The sequence below is a fragment of the Eschrichtius robustus genome, chromosome 14 (genome assembly GCF_028021215.1).
Source record: "Eschrichtius robustus isolate mEscRob2 chromosome 14, mEscRob2.pri, whole genome shotgun sequence".
Taxonomy (NCBI): domain Eukaryota; kingdom Metazoa; phylum Chordata; class Mammalia; order Artiodactyla; family Eschrichtiidae; genus Eschrichtius; species Eschrichtius robustus.
In genome coordinates this window covers 79,154,090-79,173,063 of record NC_090837.1, presented here as the reverse complement: position 1 = coordinate 79,173,063, position 18,974 = coordinate 79,154,090, and the positions used below count along the sequence as shown (strand labels likewise).

At 39.0% G+C, this 18,974-nt stretch overlaps 1 protein-coding gene across 1 annotated transcript in view; it reads right to left on the bottom strand.

The window, feature by feature from the left end:
• Window positions 1-17,580: 17,580 nt before the first annotated feature.
• DCC (DCC netrin 1 receptor) overlaps window positions 17,581-18,974 on the bottom strand; it is a 946,816-nt gene continuing 945,422 nt past the window's right edge. Inside the window, exon 30 of the mRNA XM_068562459.1 lies at window positions 17,581-17,670. Coding sequence (XP_068418560.1) covers window positions 17,581-17,670 — 90 coding nt within the window. The remainder of the gene's footprint in view (window positions 17,671-18,974) is intronic.

Genomic DNA, 18,974 nt, shown 5'->3' with positions numbered 1-18,974 from the left:
CAATATATTATTTTTCTATTCTTTTTGAAATGAAAGAGCAATAATATTGACTATGCCTTTTCTCAGGACTCAGAACTTCCTAGAAAAATACTCTGATATACTTAAAAATTTGAAATGCAATTATAGGTAAGAAGATGCAGAAATAAAATTGGCCCGTTTTGGGTTGTTATCTAAACATATAATTTTGGAGTCTAATATATCCTCTGGGATCGAAAGAGTCATTAAGACACCATTTATCTACAAGAAATATCAGCAAGAAAGCACTAAGTCCAGATGGTTGTAAAGTTTTATTTTAGGAAATATTCAGTGATAAAGCATATCCAATTTTAAATGAGAGTTGCAAATAGCAGTAAAACTATTTCATCTTAATTTAGTAAACATTTTCCTTCTTGAAACTGAAGCAAAAACTCCAAGATATAAATTTCCAAAAGCTCACTTTATAATTTAACATGAATGCAGTAAAGTTTACAAAAAATATAAGACTTTAAAAAAAAAATCTAAAATAAACGAGAATTGTGCAAAATGAGAAGGCCTATTTTGGTCCATTTCCCCTCCCCTTGCATTGGATAAGATTATGTGTCCAAGAATATAAGAAAATGTATCTACTTGAGACATACAGGTAATATGAGTAATACTGATGGTTTTGTGGAATAATCTATCTGAATATAGAGGTCTGGAAGGCAGTAGCTTAGCAATCAAAATATCTTTGCCATGATAAGGAAAACTTTCCAGTCATATGATTTTGATAGTTTCTTAAAGCAGGTGACATAGTTTATTTTTAGGAACTTTTCATTTTATCTAGAAAACTCTAGTTATTTTTGCCACCCTGCATCCATTTCTCCTTCCTTCTGTTAATGATCCATAGTAACCTTCCCTCCCGTGTTCTCATCCCATGGGCTTCAAGACAACCGACATCACCTCTGGGCTTTAAGGGAGGAGTGAGTGAACAAGACTAAGAAAATAGTAAATTCCAACGACTTGATTACAGTGATTGGTTCAGGGATGGACACTTGATCCACATCCAGCCAACCAGGGCCATGGAAAGTCAATTCTGGAACTATTGTTTGTGGTCTCCAGGAAGCAGTTTTCTCTCATTGTATCCTCTGGGTATAAACTGAAACTAAAGATGTGCATGAAATTAGTCTACCCTAAGTTGTTCAGGTACCTGAGCCAATGTAGTTTCTTTTTTAAAATTCAATTTAGGAGTTTGACTTGGATTTTCTATTGGGTATGCAGACAGAGCTCTTATTGATACATTTTACTGCTACCAAACCAAACTTGGGTCTGCTCACCCATGCACAGTAAAGCCAGTCTACTGACAGTAAAGCGAGTCTACTGACACCAAGTCGTGGTGAAGGAAAGTGCAGTGTTTTTTTTTGCAGGGCGCCAAGTAAGGAGTCCAGGCAGCTAGTGCTTAAAAGACCCAAACTCCTTGATGGCTCTCAGGGAAAGGTTTTTAAAGACAGGGTGAGGGAGTGGGATTGTGGGGTGCGTGATCAGCTCATGAACATTCTTCTGACGTGCTGATGATGAGGTAATTGGGAGTCAACAACATTAACCTTCTGCTTCCAACCCGTCTGGGGTCTATGTGCTTTTGGGCAGCATACAGTTAACTTTTTCCACCTGGTGGAGGTTTCAGTATCTGCAAAACAGCTCAAAGGATATGGCTCAGAATATGTTCTATAGCCCTTGAGGAGGAACTAAATGTTCTTGACTTTGTTTAATGGCTAAACTATTATTATTTTGTCTTGCTTGACTGTTTTTCTTTGCTTCTGCATTTTCTTACTTCTCTGATTAAATTTATTCTTTGGAACTCAGGGAAAGCCTAAGAGGCTAATTTTTTTGTTTTTGTTTTTACAACTAAGAGGCAGGTGGAGGACATTGCTAGGGGCCAGGGTGTCTGTCCCGGGAAGGCCTCATAGGGTCCTGCTCAATTACATCATGAGAATAGAAATCAACTGGGGAGCTTGTTAAAATTACAGATTTTCAGATCCCATCCCATACCAATTGAATCAATATCTCTAGAATTGGAGCCTAGGGTTTGGTATTTTAACAAGAGTTCCAGGTGGATTTTATAATGGCTAAAGTTTGAGGAACACTCAAGGAATTCCTTAGGACTAGTAGTTGAATGTTATTCAATTTGGTGATAAAAAGCACATATTTTAGAGCTGACAGAGTGGGTTCGAGGTCCAGCTATGCACTGATTAACCATGTGACTTATGGCAAAGTATATCCTTACCCTAGTTTCAATTTTCTCTTCAATAAATAGCATAATAGTGTTTCACACATGAGAGTGTTGTTTTAAGAAGCAAATGAGATAATGTATCCAAGGTTCTTAACACAGCATGAATGTTATACATGATGCATGTTATACATCATGAGTGTTTAATTTCATTAGTGTTTATTGTATTATTGAATTCACTATCAGAGTAAGGCAAACTCTTGTGAAACACTGGGAAAACAGCTCAAATTTGGAAAACTTGAGTCCCACTTTCACTACTGAAAGTGAATCAGAACTGAACAATGGGCTATACCCAACATTGATAAATATATAAATTTTTAGCAAATATTTGGCTCTTGACCTCATGTGGTATTTTATTTTTCATAGTTGATGCAACATAAAATTTATTTAAATTTATTCATTTAATAAATTCATTCATTCATTTGTTCAGTCAATCAGTCAGTTTGACCTCCATGTGCAAAGTCATATCGAAAGGCATTGGTCTATAAAGCACATGTGAAAAGGCTAAAAATTTAGTCTGAAAGGAATCACATTTCATAGCACTGGTTCCAAGGAGGGTCCCGATTTGACCCAAGAGAATCCAGAGGAAGAAGAAATCTTGTTACTTGCTGTAAAGTCTGACCTAGGAGGTCTTCCCTCTCACTTAGATGGATAAATGTGTGAAGAGAATCCCAGGATAAAGTGTGCTTTAACATTACCATATAGCAGGGTAAGCACTATATTATAACAGCTGGGCACAGAATTCCTTCTATAGAGGGAATGGTCCTTAGGGAGAAAGAGACTTAATTAACTGCTTGGGTTAGGAGGGAAGAGCCTAGAGCTCCATCAGCAATAAGCTGAACAACTAAAGAGTTGATGATGCTTCCCTGAGGGAAAAGATGAGACAGATTTGTACTTTTGCACCTGGAAGTAAGTAGTAGAACAGGATAGAGACAAGGAGGTGAAGGGAAAGTTAGGGGAGTCCGAGAGATAGTGTAAGGACGTGGCTTCAGAGTCAGTGGCTCTTTCCTTCTGATAAAATGGCTACAGAACATTTTTAAATTGGAGCATTCACACTACTACAATTAATGTTAAACCCATTTAGGCCTTCTCTCTCCTTCCTGTCTTCAATTCAGTCTCAAGTGATTTCTACCACTTATACTTTTTTATTTGTTTTTAATGAGAAAATGGTTGAGTCAAGGGGATACTCAACAGAATCTGACCACTCACAAACAAGAACTTGAGCCAACATTTCCAGCTCCACCCATCTGGAAGTTCACAGAAATCTTAGGAAGGGCCTTGGATCCTAATCAGGTGTGGAATTTCCAGTAAAATCCCCTACAGACCCTCCCCTTGCTTATATTTGAGATCTTAAAGGATGGGTAGGTCACAGTTTTCTGGGCACAGATATTGATAATTCACACCACTATAGCTTTGTAAGCTATGAAGTAGCACTTTTTAACTTATAAAGTGTGTCTGTATATGGCATCTGATTCAATCCACATAAGAAATCTGTGAGGTGGGCAAGCTAGATATTATTACCCTTGTGTTACAGATGAAAATAAATTGAAACAAAATAAACTCAAACTCAAAGAAGTTAGGCATATGTTCAAGGTCCAGTGGCTGGTAACTCTGAAGACTATTTCATTTTTTTTCTTTTTTTATTGTGTTAAATGAAATAAACGTAACATAAAATTTACCATCTTAACCATTTTAAGGGTATAATTCAGTGGTATTAAATACTTTCACTTTGTTTGGCAGCCATCACCACCTTCTATCTCCATAACTCTTTTCATCTTGTAAAACTGAAACTCTATAACCATTAAACAATAACTCCCCATACTCCTCTTCCCCCAGCCCGTTTCTGTCTCTGTAATTTTGGCTACTCTGAATAACTCATATAGGTGGAATCATACAGTATCTGTCTTTTTGTGGCTCGTTTATTTCATTTAGCAGAATATCTTCAAGGTTCATCCGCACTACGGGATATGTCAGAATTTTCTTCCTTTTTAAGGCTGAGTAATATTCCATTGTGTGGAATGGACATGTGGGTTGCTTCCACATTTTTAGCTGTTGTGAATAATACTGCTATGAACATGGGTGTACAAATATGTTTTCAAGACCCTGCTTTCAATTTAAAGATTAATTCTTTTGAGTAGGAGCTGGATCATTCCAGGTTCATTCTCCCAGTTGCCAAACCTTGAGGGTCCATAAAAAAAACCCACCACAATTGTGATCTGATCTTCTAGACAATAGGCAAGGACTCTTATCTACCAGTCATACCTTTATATACTTGAACCCAACTTGTCTGTGCAGTAACATTGAAACTTTTGACTCCATCTCCTTATCTCCACCAAGATATCTCCTCCAGTCTCTTTGGATTTGGCTTTTATCTCCTTTTTCATTGCATTTTAGACTTTATGGTCTTGGTGGAGTTTTACTCAGTCTTGGCCCTCTGCCTCTTTTTTTGTAAGGACATTTGTGATTGCATTTAGAGCCCATCCAAATAATCCAAGTTAATCTCCCAATCTCAAAATCCTTAACTTAATCACATCAGCAAAGACCCTTTTTCTGTTCCAAATAAGGTAAAATGTGCAGGTTCCAGGTTAGGACCTGATATCTTTGGGCACTACTATTCAGCCTATTATACCCTGTCCTCTTGAATGAAGATACTGCATGTCCTCCTGCTTTTAGTCCTGGAGAGTCCCATTTCCTGCTCCAAACCAGGGCAACCCTCACACTTATGCAGCGCTCTCTGGAGTGTTTGATTACTGTTCCTAGCCTACAGGTCTTTTCCTTTAACCACACTGCTATTTACTCTGAGCATTTATTGCACAGGTGAATTTGACTTGGAAATCACCCAGGTTTCTTAGTAGAATCACTGTGAGTGATTTGAGAGTTTGTTTCTTAAACATGTAAGATCCAGGTACACTTCCAATCACTTCCCCATTCTTCTGCTCTTTTTCATAGTATAACTTCTTCAAAGAGTTATTGCATATGTATTATATTTATTTCATAACTTCCTATTCCATCTTTGATCTGTAATAATCTGGTTTCCAGCCCCACTACTTCACTGAAACTGCTCTTGCTTTGGTCACTAATAACTGGTATGACCATATAAACTATCATCCAAATGAGGTTATTTTGAAAGTGAAAGTAGATTCTACACTAAGCTAACTACTACTCTAGATACTAACTACATGAGGGCATGATGTATAAAGCAGGACCATCCTCAGAAAACTAGAGGGCATGGTTATCCTGCCAATGGTAACCTTGAAAAATTCAATGTTCAGTATTTTATCTTTGTCTTACCAGCATCTTACCAGCTTTTAAACACTGCTAATTTTCCCTCCTTTTCCAATGTTTTTTCTCTTTTCTTCTCCCATACCAATGGGTTTTTTTTGTTTGTTTTGTGTTGGTTTCCTCTAACGGGAAACTCCTGCTTTTTCCTGTTATTGGCCACTCTTTATGCCTGCTCATCTGCTTGCTCCTTCTCTACCCAGTATCTGTATCTTGGACTCTCTTGAGGCTCAGTTTAGCCCCATCTCTTTCCATCGAGTCTCCTGTGACTTTAGGTGTCATCCGTTTGCTGGCAATTTCTAAATTTACGTCTCCAGACCAGACTTTTCTTCTGTGTTCCAGATTCAAATATTCAGCTACATTTTGTTGTCTCCTCTGGGACATCACACAGGCTCTTTAAAAAGCATTCTCATTTTTCCTATGTATACCCATACCCCAAACTGTTTCTCTCTCAGTCTACTATATCACAGAAAATGTTACTACCAGCTTAAAGGCTGTTCAACTCAGAAACTCACCCCATCCAGTGCATCTGCAATTATCTGCAATTATCTGCAATTAATTGCATCTGCAATTATGCATCTGCAATTATTAGTGCATCTGCAATTATGTTTGTTTTTACCTTGAAAGCTCATTTCAAGTGTACCCACTTTATTTTCATTTTTTTTTTAAATACCACAAACACAGTGATTTTAATTAATTTATTTTATTATTTATTTTTGGCTGTGTTGGGTCTTCGTTTCTGTGCGAGGGATTTCTCTAGTTGTGGCAAGCGGGGGCCACTCCTCATCGCGGTGCGCAGGCCTCTCACCATCGCGGCCTCTCGTTGCGGAGCACAGGCTCCAGACGCGCAGGCTCAGTAGTTGTGGCTCACGGGCCCAGCTGCTCCGCGGCATGTGGGATCCTCCCAGACCAGGGCTCGAACCCGTGTTCCCTGCATTAGCAGGCAGACTCTCAACCACTGCGCCACCAGGGAAGCCCTTATTTTCATTTCTTTACCACCACCGAATCACGCTTTTCCTGCAGCTCTTTTTCACTTTTGCTACTTGGAATTCATTCCCTACACAGTAGCCAGATTGATATGTTAATACACACACACATGCATAACTGATATACTATTTTTGTAAGTATTAAATTAACAAAATTTCTCTTCACTTTAATTCTTGCTGCCCTGTGGCTTCATAAGAATTGACTCAGTGGTTTCAGTGCCTAAAGGGAAATGAAGATACTAATAAATATGCACATAGTGAAAATTTCCAAGATATGACATGAGGATTTTAACCAGAACTTAAAAGGAATCATAAAGTTTGTATTGGACAAGACATGGTACCTCAGTGGACAGGGATATGCAAGGAGAAACAAAAATATTAACAGGTCATCTCTAATTTCCCTGACACACCTCTATAGGGTAAAACCCTAGGACAAGGAGGCAAGAGATGATAGCAGCCCTAGGCAGGGAGGGAGGACAGCCAAAACCAGAAGGCTCTTAGACTCTTGCCCATTGTGGCCTGTAGAATTCTTGGAAAGGAATATCTCAGAAGGCTGGGTATTGCTATGGAGGAAAATGGTGGCTTGATAACGCTAGGCAGAGAGAATACTGGTGGTAAAACCTGCATATAAAGTAAGGAATCAGTTATTCCAGCATACTGTCAGTGGGGCATTTGGAAGAAATCTGAGTTGAGAGTCACTGAGTCTGCCATACAATTATCATAGCCAGGGGAAATGTAACCCTCAAATAGAAGTTGCGTAGTGGACAGCCTACTTGAGGTCCAGATGGAAGACAAAGCTGAGACTCAGATGTAATAGTGACAGAAAGCGTTTAGATTGGGCCAATTCAGTGAGGGGAATTATGGGATCCTATTGTGCTGAGAGAAAAATTCTCAGTGTCTTCAGATGCAAATCTTGTCGGTCAAGGCCAACAGAGTTCCCAGCAATGAGGGGGAATAAAGGCTAACTTGGAAGCAGTGAGGATCCACATTTAGTCCAGCACACCAAGAGAACATACACGCTGCCCCGGAAGCCATCTTGAAAAGAATTGGCAAAGGTAGGGCTTTTGTGAAGAGAAATGTAGATGTGACGGGGAGTTAGAACTTTGAACTTCATGACTATCATACATATATAGATACACACTTTTTTCTTCCTGTTAGTGAAAGATACATAGATTTATCCTTTGGTTTGCTGGTACCCTTAGCACTATGCCTTACAAGTGAATAAAAGGCACTAAATAAGTACTGGTTATTTATATTAAGAAAAGGAAAAAATATTTTATAATACCATCCATTTGAAAACGTTTTCCTACATCTACATGCATACTACAAATTATACCTATAACATTAGAACCACACCCAAATGGCAAATTTGTTAAATTCCTATTTATGTATTTTAAGTGCGTGAAAAGGTTCACAAATGTCAAGTGGAAAGATTGAGTGCAGAGACTTTCAGAAGTAGCATTCAGTAGGCTTTTGCTAAGTACTGAAAATCGTAGTAGGAGCTTTACATACATTGTCTAATTTAAATTTAAGCCCACAATGTACATCTTAAAGTAAATGTTATTGTCAATTTTTTGAAACATCTTATTTCAGGAAGAAATAGGAACAATTAATGACAAATAAGGAGCCATAGCTACAAAATTAAAATACTGCCACTGTTAAGAGAGTTCCACACCAAAGAACAGTTTTTCGCTTGAATAAAAAGAAAAGTAGCTGAGGGAAACCACCACAGAGTCAAAGAATAGCACAAGAATTAAATCCTTAAGAAATATTAAGAAGGTGAAAAATTATTCTACTAAGAGGTATTTTGTCAAACTTACATATAGAGTCAGAAAGGATATTAGCAAAGACAAGGAAATTAAAGGACTGTCATTAATTTATAAAGAAGAATGTTAATTAAAACCTGAAAGGAATCTGGGAAAAATTACTTCTGTTATTTATTTCAAGAAATCTTTTGAACTGCTAATAAGGACATTTGGATTATCTCAGGAATAATTGCCTTAGTACTTATTGTATCAAATTATGAGTTTCCAAAGTTAAGGTGAAAGAGAGAGATTAGTCACAAATGAAAGGAAAAGGAATATAGTAATATGGAAATAAGAAATTGGTAAATAAAAAATAGGTGAAGATTATACTTAGGTAAATAGAAGGTAGGACAAAACCTAGGTGCTTAAAAAATACCTAGTATTCAACAATTACAATGGTGTCTGGAGAGTTGCCCCTAACAGTGAACCCCAATTTCCCATTATCATATCAATGGACTCAGAAAAAAATATAACAGAAGGAGGAAGAGGAAGGGGAGAAGGGGGAGAAGAAGACATTATTACTGAAAAAACAGGACCTCTCCACCAAATCAGAAATTTTTTTTTTCTTTTTTCCCTAGCTGTAAGGCCAATAAAACTTCAAGGAAGCATAGTATATGGGCCATTCTTACCATATTGCCAGTAATCTTATACAAAATGATCTTCAGATCACAAGTGAAAAGTTTATATCAACCAAAAATCCAGGCAAGTATCACTCTGGCTGCCTCAAAAAGCATCAGGCACCCAGAAGTTATTTATTCCTTCCTCTAATCTCTCTCTTCTCCACTACATTCATTTGTTTACTAAACTGTCAGAACAGAACTGGGCAGAAAGGGTAAGAGAGGAACTAATGTGCTTGGGCGCATTTCTCTCTACAGTAGTCCAGGTAGAGGTAGAAAACAGAAGAGGTAGGGCATCTGTTTATTCTTGAGCTTTGCTTTTTCATATACTCCACCTGGCAATCAGGAAAAAGTCTATCGAACACGAGGGGAAATAAAATGGGGCCAGGAGCAATTCAAATGAACAGAAGGTTGACACGCATTGATCTAAATAGATCTTCCTTCATTTCAGAGTAAATAGATTAAAAATACTTAAATCTAAAATAAAGATAAGAATGGGTTAAAGTAATGAGGCATAAGAAGCTGATAGGATAATCCTTTTACAAAACCAGGAGAAGGTTCTTTCATAGAAAACTGATGTTTTCAAATTTATAAAAAATTATCAGGCCTTCCCTGGTGGCGCAGTGGTTGAGAATCTGCCTGCCAATGCAGGGGATACGGGTTCGAGCCCTGGTCTGGGAAGATCCCACATGCTGCGGAGCAACTAGGCCCGTGAGCCACAACTACTGAGCCTGCACCTCTGGAGCCTGTGCTCCGCAAAAAGAGAGGCCGCGACAGTGAGAGGCCCGCGCACCGCGATGAAGAGTGGCCCCCGCTCGCCACAACTAGAGAAAGCCCTCGCACAGAAACGAAGACCCAACACAGCCAAAATTAAAAATAAATTAATTAATTAATTAATTTAAAAAAAATCAACTGTCTGAAAAAGAGTTGGAGTATAATGAAGAAAGAACAGGATGGGATAAAAAAACAGCATGATGAAATGAAGGAGGCAATGGGTAAATAAAGGAAGAATTGCAATAAAATTTAAAATCCAAGTGCACAATTAAAACCATTATTGGAGGCAAAGATTTACAAAAAGCAAAAGTAGTGATGTGGATGACCAAGCTGAGAATATGCAAAGGACGTTTAGAGAAAAGAGTAATGTGTGAAAAACAATGAGAAGTTTAATGATGGGATGGAAGTCAGGAAATATTTGTAAGAGTTACAGATGCACCTTTAAAACACATCAAAATAAATGGGAATGAGTAATTAATGAACTGAAGAAAATTTCCATGCAAGAGAGCAGTGTCAACCTTTCTGAATTCCAGCTCTGGGTAAACCTCTCTGATTTTCCAATTTCATTCAGATCTATTAAATTCTCCTACCTGCATATTAATGCAATCTGCTATCTATCTTCATTATAGCATTTTAGGGTATTTAAGATAGAGAGTATATCATTTTTTGACTACTCCAAAATCCTTCTTATAAAGATATTTGCAGTGGAGAGAGTAGCTAGTTTATCCCTTAACCTTCTCCTGTCTAGGTCAAACAGCAGTAATCCATTTTATTTTTCTTCAAATAACTGGTTTTCCATGGAGATACTATCTCTGATAGCTTCTGTGAAAGCGTGACATCCTTCTGTAAGAGATGATTACATAAATTGAATACGTGAGGTAAAATAGACTATTGTAAATATGTCATTTCTAGGGCTTGCATATCAGTTTAACATTTTGGTGTTAACATGTATTTCAGGAGTCATAGAATAAATATCAGCATTTATAGAAGATGGCTCTGGAATATCCTTATTTGGAATTTTTAAAATTGTGGTAAAGTATACCTAACATAAAATTTAAAATTTTAATATTGTTAAGTGTATAGTACAGTTCAGTAGCATTAAGTATGTTCACATTGTTGGGCTACCGTTGCCACCATCCATCTCCAGAACTTTTTTCATCTCCCAAAACTGCAACTCTATACCTATTAAGCAATTACTCCTCATTCCCCTATCTTCCCAGCCCCTGGTAACTACTGTTCTGTCTCTCTGAATGTGACTACCCTAGGTACCTCATGTAAGTGGAATCATACACTATTTATTCTTTTGTGATGAGCTTATTTCACTTCACATAATGTCCTCAAGCTTCATCCATGTTGTAGCATGTGTCAGAGTGTCCTTCCTTTTTAAGGCTGAGCAATATTCCACTAAACACACACACACACACACACACACTCACGCACACACTCACGCACGTGCACACACACATATTTTGTTTATGTACTCATTTGTTGATGAGTTCTTGGGTTGTTTTCACCTTTTGGCTATAGTGAATAACAGCGCTATGAACATGGGTGTCCAAATATCTCTTAAGTCCCTACTTTTAATTCTTTTGGATATATGCCCAGAAGTGGAATTGCTGGATCATATGGTAATTCTATCATATGGTAATTCTACGTTTAATTTTTTGAGGAACCACCATACGGTGGTTTACGGCTGCACTGGTTTACGTTCCCACTAGCAACGCACAAGGGTTCCAATTTCTCCAGGTTCTTGGTGATCTTAACCACAATTTTTTTCTCTCTAGGTGGAATGATTATGCGTTGAAGAAGATGGGAAGAGCTAGGTGGCCTTTAAAACCCCACCTGTCCTGGCGCCGGTGATGCATTGGCTTCAAGCAAACTCTCTGAATAGTTCTCCGCTTACCCAAAAGAGTTAGTAAAACTTTTATTAATATGTGATTTTCTCTTAAAGAATAGATTACACGTCCAACTTCATCCTTCAATACTCATAGCCATATATTATTCAGTGCCTATGTGTCCCCATGTTCTGCTGTTGACACGATAAGAATGAAATATCTTGAGGATGGAGAGAGTATTGTATTTACTTGGTGTTGGCATGTTGAAATGGGAACAAAAATAGTACGTCTTTGTCTTGGGTTAAATCCCTAAAAACAGCCCTTGACATGAAGATTTGTGTAAAAGTGATTTCTTATGAAGTGCTCCCAGGAGAAATCACTAGGGGGAGAGGGGGAGAGGGAAAGAGAAAGGAGGCAAGCCAAACATGGGTGCTATATCTAGGGTGCAATATTGTGGAGCAATACCTCCCCACAGAGAGTTACTCTGGCTCAGTCCTGCAGGGGGACTCTGGACATGAGTTGGCTTACACTGCAGAATTGTCTCAATGAGGGCATGGGGGCTGGAGTATTTACCAGCTATTGGTGAGATCTGATCTGGAATTTCCAACTCTCCTGCGTACGTAGGCAAAGCAACTTCTGGCAGCCAGAGGCAGCCCTCCAACACACATGGGTATTTATTGGCTGTTGGGATAGAAAGCATACTGGGCGTGTGCATGAAAAGGATCCAAAGGGACTGACAGTCTCTGATACACATGTCAAAAAGGCAGCATGTATCCTGAGGATGAGAATAGACAGGCAGGGGTTAGGGTCATGTGCATTTCGTATCAGCCATTTAATATAAATAACATGAAGAAAGAAATTTGTATCAAAACTTTATTTATTAAACAAAAAATGCACCATTGGAATAACATTTCTATAAAAAATGAAGATGAGACTGTTCTACGGTGATTACAAAACCCCTTTTTCCTCGTGTAGTAGTATACAAGATCATGTGTAGAAACAGTCATCGTTTTAAACTGTAAGCAAGTTTCCTTTCTCATAGAACAAGATTTACACTTAAATATTGCAATCACTAGTCTAATTTGGTTAACAATGCTAGAGTCTGACAATTTAAAGAAACTCTTTGTAGGCTCAAAATACCTTTTTGTAAAAAAAGGCATTTTGTAGCAACAAAAAGTTTCTTTTTCCACTAAGGCTAGTTAAAGCTGTAGTATACCCATTTCTACCAAATAAACCTATCACTAGCACACTAACAATTTGTTTGAATCACAAAGCCCTTTGAGAGAATGAGTAGCATTGATCTGTGAAATGCTATCAGAATATTGTAGGTTTGGTGGTATTGTGTTTGAATGACCCTGGAAAGGGAGAAGGCGGTGATGACGGTGATTCAATGGAGGCTTTGCCTGGGCGTATCCTCATACTCAGCAGTGGACGATGCTTTTCCAAAGTGGTCCCTCTGAGATATGGAACACTGCAGCTTTAACAGCCGTATCTAGATTCCCAACCAGATCTCCCTTTGTATCATAAATTATCCAAAAAGAAGCCACTCTAAATAATAAATTAAATATTACTTATAAAAAGTACACCCCAGACCCACCCACCCAGCCCCCAAACAAGCTGACAATTCACAAAGTTCAGAATTGTCAGGTTTACCCTACGATAATAAAAAACAGCATTTCTCCTCCTCCCCAACATTCCTTTCTTGCATCTGAGAACACACTTGCAGCACACACTGAGATACCTTGGCCCATGCATCTGTGTTTGCGACATCTTGTAGAGTTTTGCTGTTGCTCTCCAACCAATGAAAAAATCATAGGATGACAGTGTACAAAGGCTCTCTACTGAGAGCAGGAGAAATCCTTCAGAGAGGGCAACTAGAATTCCACCAAGTGAACATTATGCAATAGCGGCAACAGAGAGCCCAGACAACAGGCTTAGTGTGTGCTCTCCTGTATAATCTCACTGACGAGGAACTACTCGGCATTTCTTTTCAGAATCAGGACGTTTTGGAAGCAGCAAGTTACACTGAGGCATGGGAGCACATATTTCAAATGCAGTGGAATATCATACAAAACATCTATCTATGATTTTTCCAAAGTCTGATTTAATTTGAAACGCTGGAATCAAGTGAAAAGCTTTTCTGTACACTATGAAAGTGATTTCTGAAAGTTACCAGAGAAATACAAATTATTATTATTATTATGAGTAAAATGTTGCTTTGAAAGTAATTTTAAAAAGAGCTGGTAGACTTGAGTGTATGACTGCTCAGCTGCTCTAGAATGCTGGGGGTTCTCTATTGTGTATACGGGTTATAAACAGGCTAGGATACTAACCTCTGGCTTTAGGGATGGTCTGCATTTAGATGAAGTAAACTGGTCCAGGAAGGGAAAGCAACCTTGTTCCTCATCTATTTTAAAGTTCTGACGGTTTTGTTTTTTATTAACACAGCTAAAAGTAAGGAAGTTTTCTATTTTTTCTCTCTCTCATGAACTAGAAATGGACATTCTGAAACTACAAGGTGTCTGAGTCTGGGACACAACTTTATCTAAAAGGTAGGTGATCTCTTTAGTGGTGGGTTTTTTTGTTTGTTTGTTTTTGGTTAGAATTCCAGTCCAGCAGTCATGTATGAGACACACTATTACATTTGGAGGAGACCTGAAGACGTTTCTTTAAACAAAGTCAACAGACAGGTGTATCACAAGGGTGGTTAGGAACGAGCAACCATCTGCAAGCACAGACTACGAAGGCTTCCAGAAAGACTTGTACTTAGATTCTTTATCAGAAAAGCCAACGAGTGCCAAACGTTACAGTTTCCAAACGTTGTCTGGAATGACACACTAATGTTGCACAGCTCTCCTTCTGTAGCTCTTACCAATGAAGGGGACAAAAACACACATGTCATTGTGAATCACCCTTATTTTGAAGAGAATAATGTTATATCCAACTCCTCCCAGGAAGCCTTAATAAGTTCACCTCTTATATCCCTGGCTTGATATATTTCCTTTCATTCCAGCTTGTTCAATTGTGTGTGCATTTTATAATGCCCAAATATAAAGTTCCGTTATTTAAATACCCTAGAAGCTTATAGCTCTGCTCTACAAAGAGGTAGCTATGACTGGTTTCTTACTGAATGTGAGTCACTAAGAAATATTTAACTTTTAGCTAGAGCATCCTCCAAATATGTTTTATGCATTTTGAGCTCTCTGCATCTTTGTGAGTTTAACAGATGCAGAACTTTCTAGAGGAAAGAAAATAGCTCTCTTATCAGTATGAAATGAAAACTACCAACCTTTTTCAAGAGGAGGCTCTAGCCTGACAGTTCAGCAGAGTGCGGGGGAGGCCTGAGGATGCCCCGCCATGTTTTATTTTCTTCTTTTTTGGGGAGAAATGACTCCTGGCGGCAGAGCTGCTGGTTGGCTGTCAAGCATCGCTATGGGAGTCAAAGGGATTTATGAGCTTAAAGAGCCCTGTATGTCATGAACCAGACTCAGAGACAGATTTCTTCTTGTCAAGAGATCAGGAGACTGGGAAATTAAAGAGTTACCTATCAACTTGGGCAGGCAGTTGTACACATGCGTGAACTATCTGAGAGAACGGGGAGCAGAGTTGTACAGAGTTGCAGTCAAGTTGTTTCATATTCAAACCGTTGGGTACATCTCCCAAGAGTCTCTTGTGAGAATTTAAATGGATTCTACTATATATACACTGCATGGCGCTAAGATTTATTAGCATTGTCGATTACTGAAATAAACCATTGGATATTTTTAATGAAGAAAGTTTCAAGAGCATCCACTGAAATCAAATAATGTATATTTTCAGATATTTTAAAAAATGTATTTCCTGGGGTCATTGACTTCAGAGGAGTCTAGAATGTTGTGGAAATGCTAGTTCTCTTGATTGTGCAGATACAGTCTACAGACTGAAGATGTGACTAATCCCTGAAATCCGAGATTTGTAGCTCATTCCAAACTGGACACTCAGGATGACCTTCCTTGGACGTCAAATGCCTTCAGAGTCTGTTCCATGTTTGTGAGGATTAGAAAGGGAAAGCCATCCTAGGACCTCGAGAAGATAAGGCTGGTCTAATGAACATTTTCTTTTCTGAGCTAATGGATTATTTCTGTAAGACTCAATATTATGTTATGAAATGCCTTGTTCCAGGTCAGTGGAGGGTTTGCCTGAGCACCCTAGATGTTGAATAAGAGTTATCTGCCCCATAGGATAACATCACATAGCTCTTCAGAAGGACTTCATGAAAATATAAGTAAATTGATCAAGCACTCTTTGTTGAAGGAACAATTTCACAAATGGACCGGACTTTCTAATGAACCATTTGAACAAGCCCTCTCTTTGACATAAGATCTCCTTCCCGACATAAAACTGTAAAAAAATAATCTGAATTATTACTTCCGTTACAGTGCCATTTTGCTCAAAATATTTCATTCAGGGATTCATCTAATTACCCACCTAATAAAAGGAGCTATTAGGTTGTAAAGGTCCTATCCCTTCCATGCTCTTTTAGAAGTATGACCTACTCAAGCTTGAAATCAAAGGCAGAGCTGAAAGGAATAATTCAGCTGAAACTCTCTTATTGGGTTTTCAGGTTGCCTAACTGATAAATATGCAAACTGGCTCCCTTCTGGCGATTCAGCTGCATAAATGGATTAACTCCAAATGCAGCTGCAAATTCAAAAACTAAAAGGGTGCACACAAAATCTTTTTAATTTCACCTAGTTGCAAGCTGTAGATAAACATGGCAATAGGAGTTTAAGATTCTATCTCACAATGAAGATGCAGTTTTAAAGAGTATCCACTGGGTTTAGGATGTGTCACAAGTGTCAAGTGATGCCTTCCCCTCTGCTGCTCTCTGACTCTGGGCAGGCATGGTGCAGGAGGTTTCCTTGACAACAAAGCTTGGTGGTTGTCACCTACCAACACGGCCTGCTGTAAGTCAGTGAGGATTCTGTTGGTGGAAGTGACATCACTCAAGAGAAGATACTGTTTGAAACTGCCTTCCATTCTCCTCCCCTTCCTCGTGATGGCTCTGCCATTTCCACAGAGGGTTTCAGGAAGGTGGGTCAGGAGGCCATGGGATGTGTGGAGCCAGCCACCTGGCCAGGGCTGGTTGCCAAGGGGAACTCAGGGAGGGATGGTGTGGAGGGGGGAAGCCTTCCAGCCAGACTCCTGAGGGAGACGGACTTGGTGAAGCTTTGAAATATCATCACAGTGTGGTATGGCATGAAAGCCACCCAAATTAAAGTTTCCTATTACAAGCTTAAGCACATAATTATCATGTGTCTGAAAAGATTGCATATTGTATCCTCTTTTAGGAAATGGACTGCTTGTGGGCAGGATGCCACTAGTTGCAGATTTCTAAATGTTCCTGTTCTCCAGACATCAATGTTAACCGAGAGTGGATTTACCAATACTTGCTAAAATGGGTGAATTTTACAGCCACTTGCTGAATTCCACCACCTGTGCAAGAATGACTTGAGTTACAAAATGTAAGCATTTGCTGCCTTTTGTTTACTTTTTTGTGCTGTCAGAAAAACATCCAATCCTTTGGTGCTATGTAGTGAGAAAATTCCCATGGGTGCCTTGTACTTTAAATTTGAAAATAAAATAGTGAGCTTGCACTGATTTGCCATGGCAGGGTACAGGCTTCAATAATGCACTTGCATTTTGTAAGACTAGACCTACACATAGAAGAAAATGACAGGCCTTGATGAAGGAAAACATAAGCATTTGTCATGACAGTGTGGTCACTGCAGTGGCAAAGGCCCAGGACTATTCTAGCAGCTTCAACTTTGACATTGCAGTGAAGATGTATCTTTGCTTTTGTTAAGGGACCCCAGAGTCATCATTTTGAAACTCCTGATGCTTATTCCTTCTGAACTGCTTCAGGATCTTCCAGAACTCAGTGGTCCTGATGGTTAACCTGTACACTGGATAGAGTTCTTGGACACAGGTGTGCTGTTTATGGGTAATTGGTAATGCTGCAAAGGTCCCGGAAAATTCACCTCATCAATTCGGCAATGTGTGTTAAAAGGCCGAGCCTGTGATAGCGTTAAGTTGCTTCATTAGCCCTTCCAAACTTGCCATTTGTTCACTCAAATCATCCTGTTCATACACCTACAGAGAGAATGAGAGCAAAGAATTAGTACAGGTGGATATCGGTGCATTCCTTTTGTTAAGGCAGGGCCGTGTCTAATTGATTCACCGTATTCTCATGCATGGCACAGTGGCCCATAGCCAGGGGCTGTGGACTCAGCACCTCATCATTGAATGAAGATGCTGGTAATAAAAGAGGCAGTGATGAATGATTGTCTGCTATTTCACTGACTTCATACTTGTGATGAGGCAAAGGCTTTAGTGTCAAAAAAAATCTTGTTTCAAATCAAGTTCTACCAAACTGTGTGATCTTGGACAAGTTAGTAAACCTCTCTGATGTGTAGTTCTCAGATGTAAAAATGATGATGATGATATCTATTTCGTAGGCTATTCTCAGCATCCTGTGACATGTTTAGTGCTTATCAGTGTTCAGCACATGGTACACAGTCAATATGTTCCTTTTCCTTTCCATTAGGATATGAACAGAATTTACATCATCAGGTTTCCTGTCTTTGTAACACCACATAGGCACTTTTTTATGTGTGGGAACTTGACCTGACCAGTGAAAAGTCTGAGGATTATGACCTTAGTCTGTGTGTGAAAACAGAATTCTCACCCCAAACCAGAACTGGCTCTGTGCGTGGTTGTAAAGGTGACCTTATGACACGGTTTGATTGGTGGATAAAATGGAGAGCCTGAACTGCAGAATCTTCGTGACCATACTGTCTGTAACTCTCCCTTACTGTGAGCCACTAGAATCGTGTCATTAATAATACCTCGCTATTAGTGAGCACAGACCCCCCTGGTCACTAGCCTCGGGGATTTGGATTCAGTAGGTCAAGGAAAGGTTAGAATCTCTTCCTTTTATAAAGCTTCCCAGCTAATTTTGATGGTCAGCCAGTGGGGAAAACAAGGCTGTGGTGTGGATTTAAACCCCAGTTCTTCTATAGACGTGACCTTTTGAGTCTGTCTCCTTATTTGTCAAATGGGAATAGCAAGCTTGCCTCACTGGGTAGCTGGGAGGATTCACCAGGTCAGTTTGGCGAGTGGTAAGTAAGTGCTCAATAAATGTTAGCATCTTTTTTCTTTTCCTTTCTCGAAATACCCTTTGTTTTGACTTATACATACCGACTCTACCTGATTATTCTTGGTTAGCTCATTCATTCGATGAACTTATTGAAATTATTGAACCAAATTGAGGCCTGAGGCATGATGTTTTGCTCTGTGGAGGCCAGGAAGCATTACTCAGTACTATGGTCAGAATGTATATTAAGTACTGCCAAATAAACACCCTGGATGCCATGAGAACACTGGTGGAGAAGACA